At 54.4% G+C, this 2,961-nt stretch overlaps 1 protein-coding gene across 2 annotated transcripts in view; it reads left to right on the top strand.

The window, feature by feature from the left end:
• The first annotated feature begins 803 nt into the window (after positions 1 to 803).
• Slc7a7 (solute carrier family 7 member 7) overlaps positions 804 to 2,961 on the top strand; it is a 54,691-nt gene continuing 52,533 nt past the window's right edge. For both annotated transcript variants that reach the window (XM_023706929.1, XM_023706931.1), the window contains exon 1: positions 804 to 1,182. In XM_023706929.1, coding sequence (XP_023562697.1) covers positions 1,176 to 1,182 — 7 coding nt within the window. In that variant the 5' untranslated portion in view covers positions 804 to 1,175. The remainder of the gene's footprint in view (positions 1,183 to 2,961) is intronic.

Below are 2,961 nucleotides of genomic sequence, written 5' to 3'. Positions count from 1 at the left end.
ATGACCTTGGGCTAACTCTTCCTTGTTGCTGGGTGGCTGGGAAGTCCCTTCACTGGGCGTCCTTCCACCAGCGGGTCTCAGAGGAGGTCGGCTTTCTGGGGATCTCTGTGGAGCGGCAATGTTGACTTTAAAAAATGCCAACGCTGGATTGCGCAAAAATTTTATTTATTTACAAGCCACCTTTCAGCGTTAAACAGCGTGAAGCTTTTCCTGATCTCCCTGACAACTCCCTTTTGTTAGGTCTAGGCTGCGTTAAACTCTAGGAACGAAGGTATTCTGGGGACTCCAGCCCCTGACACCGTCAGCCCGGACATTTTTGGTAAGGTGCTGCCTCCTGGCGGCAGCTGCCGGGCCAGCAGCCGCCCTTAGGCTGGTGGAGCCCACTTGGTGCAGCTTTGGCTCTCGGGGCTGATGCAACAGTGTCCCCGCGGGTCGCCCAGCCGCTTTCACGAGGCCCCGCCCCCGCCCCAGGGTGCCCCAGTCCGTGGCCGCCCCTCCCTGCTGGAGGCAGGGCTTATCCAGGGTTGGGGGGACGCGGGTCTGGGGCCCCCCCATGCAGCCCAGTGTAGGCGAGGAGGCAGCCGGAGGGGGCTCGGGACCCCGGTGCTCAGATCTTGCCACCTGCAGTCACCGAGTTCCCTTTCCGCGCTCCCTAGGGCCGGGTTGTGTGGGGCAGGGGCCAGGGCTGCTTGTGCAGGGAGCACAGGGGACGGCCTGGAGGGTGGGGTCCTGGTCCCCCAGCCTTGCACCTCGAGGTGACCCGGCGGCTCCTCGGAGCCTGGGGTGGGGGGAGGCGCATGCGGGTTAGGTTGGATGGAGGTTGGGTCTCCGAGGGCGAGATCTTAGGGCCGCCGATTCTGACAGGGAACAGGGTATCCGGGCGGCGTGGGAGTCGGGGCAAAGGTGAGCGCTGGCCGGGGGCGGAGGCGGACGGAAGGGACTTGGTCCCCTGGAGCGCACAGCTGCGGGAGCCGTACCCGGGAGAGGCCGTGCTGCGGGACCAGCCCGCCCTTCTTGGACCCACTGGACAGCGCGTGAACCTGAGTACTGTCCCTCTCTGCCTTCCCCGCCCTTTCACCCAGTCGAGTACTGCGACTTCGCGGCCGCCTCGCCACACGCCACACCTGAGCCTGGGCGTGCGATAGACCAGACCAGAACTTCTGGATCGGGAAAAAATGTTAGGTGAGGGCCTTCAGTTTTATGTATTTTATCCCTAATAGCGAAACGCCAAAAAAATCGATTGCAAACCGTGCTAGGCCTCACATCTAAGTGAAAATCATACGGTTTAAACCCAACACTATAAAAAAGGTTAAGTATCTCTAATATTCCTTGTTCTAAGGAGCAAGAGGAAAACAACACAGCAGGGTCTGCAGGGGGAATTCAAGGTCCTGCCCAGGAACCCAGCTGGGAAAACAGAGAACAGCTAAGATGTTCATTCATTCACTTACTCATCCCGCAGACATTTGTTGACTTCTTTCTGTGAGCCCAGGACTGGAGGACAGAGCGGGAAACAAGATCTGTGGTGCTTATGTTCATGCAGGATGAAAGGTGCCCCAGGGAGGAATGTTCCCGGTAAGGAGAACCGGCAAACAGGCACCAAACAGGCACTGCAGCTCTTCCATAGCCCGGAGAGAGCACAGCGCGCCAGGAAGGACAGCTTCTGTCTCTTTCTAGTGCTTCCCTTCTGACTTAGACCTGACCCTAGAGTAAGATTAGTGGGTAGGCCGGCTGGGAAGCAGCCTGGGTTTAAAGGGTCACTGGATTATTCTTGGAATAATTAAAATATTTGGTGCCAGTGAACTCTGTGACTTAGTGAGTTATAATCCCATTCAGTGACAGCCCACTGGAACTCCTTACCTGGACTGCTTGTCTCTGGCATAATTAGCGGAATACAGCTGTAAGTTGCACAGTATAACCCTGAGGCCTGCAAGCTGAAAGGTAGCAAGTCACAACTGAAATTCTGAAAATGCAGGCTGTATTGTGTTACTCCCCAGGACAGAAATTTATGCCATTTCTACATATTTTTTGGGGGGTGTAGGGGGTAGCACTGAGAATAAAGAACCCAGGGCCTCATGCATGCTAGGTAATTACCACTGAGCTGCATCCTCCTTCTTTTGTCTAGTTTTAAGTGGCTTAATTTGTCCATCAAGAAGTTGTCTATCTCAGACACCAATTCATCTCTAATTTTGGATATAAAGAGGCTTATTACACAGTTTTTATTCTGAGAAAATTGGTATTTCCACCACCTCTGCTGAGCACATATACTTTTTAAAAAAACATTTATTTATTTGTGTGTGTGTGTGTGTGTGTGTGTGGCCAGCTCAGCCCACCTGGGGGAGGGGCTGGCTGGCTTGTGGTGCTGGGGGATGGAACCCCGGTCCCTGTGCTTTGCCAAACTTGTTCCAAGTAGGTGCTTTAGACCACTGAGCCATCTCACCACCCCCTGAGCATATATACTTGACAGAGGTGCCAACTCCTAACTGTGCCTGGAGTGCTGGGGCACAATTAGCTTTTACCTGGTGACTCAGACTCACCTGTTCACACCACCTGCACCAGTTCCCGACTTGTACTGATCCGCTGTCTGGGCATGTGCTTTGCTAGCCCCACAAGTGGTTTTTCCTTGATGTGCATTATCTTCCTTGGCTTGCAGGGAAACTACTGGGATGGGATAAAGTCTTCCTGCAGGATGCTGAGATCATACGCCCTCTGCAGGACTAGGCCCGGTCTGTGAGTGGGAGATACTACAGTAAGAAACCGAATGAGAGGGGGCGGGGAGGGGAGGAGCCTCCGGGGGCACTTGCGAGTTGAAGGGGAGGGACTAGGCACGATTTGTGAGTGGGAGATACTACAGTAAGAAACGGAATTAGGGGCCGGGGGATGGCTCAGTGGAATAAGCGCTTCCCTGGCAAGCGCAAGGGCCTGAGTTCAAACCCCGGTTCTGCAAAAAAAAAAAAAAAAAAA

Source organism: Octodon degus, unplaced genomic scaffold (genome assembly GCF_000260255.1).
Source record: "Octodon degus isolate 3935 unplaced genomic scaffold, OctDeg1.0 scaffold00276, whole genome shotgun sequence".
Lineage (NCBI taxonomy): Eukaryota > Metazoa > Chordata > Mammalia > Rodentia > Octodontidae > Octodon > Octodon degus.
This window is presented reverse-complemented; position numbering and strand designations above follow the sequence as displayed.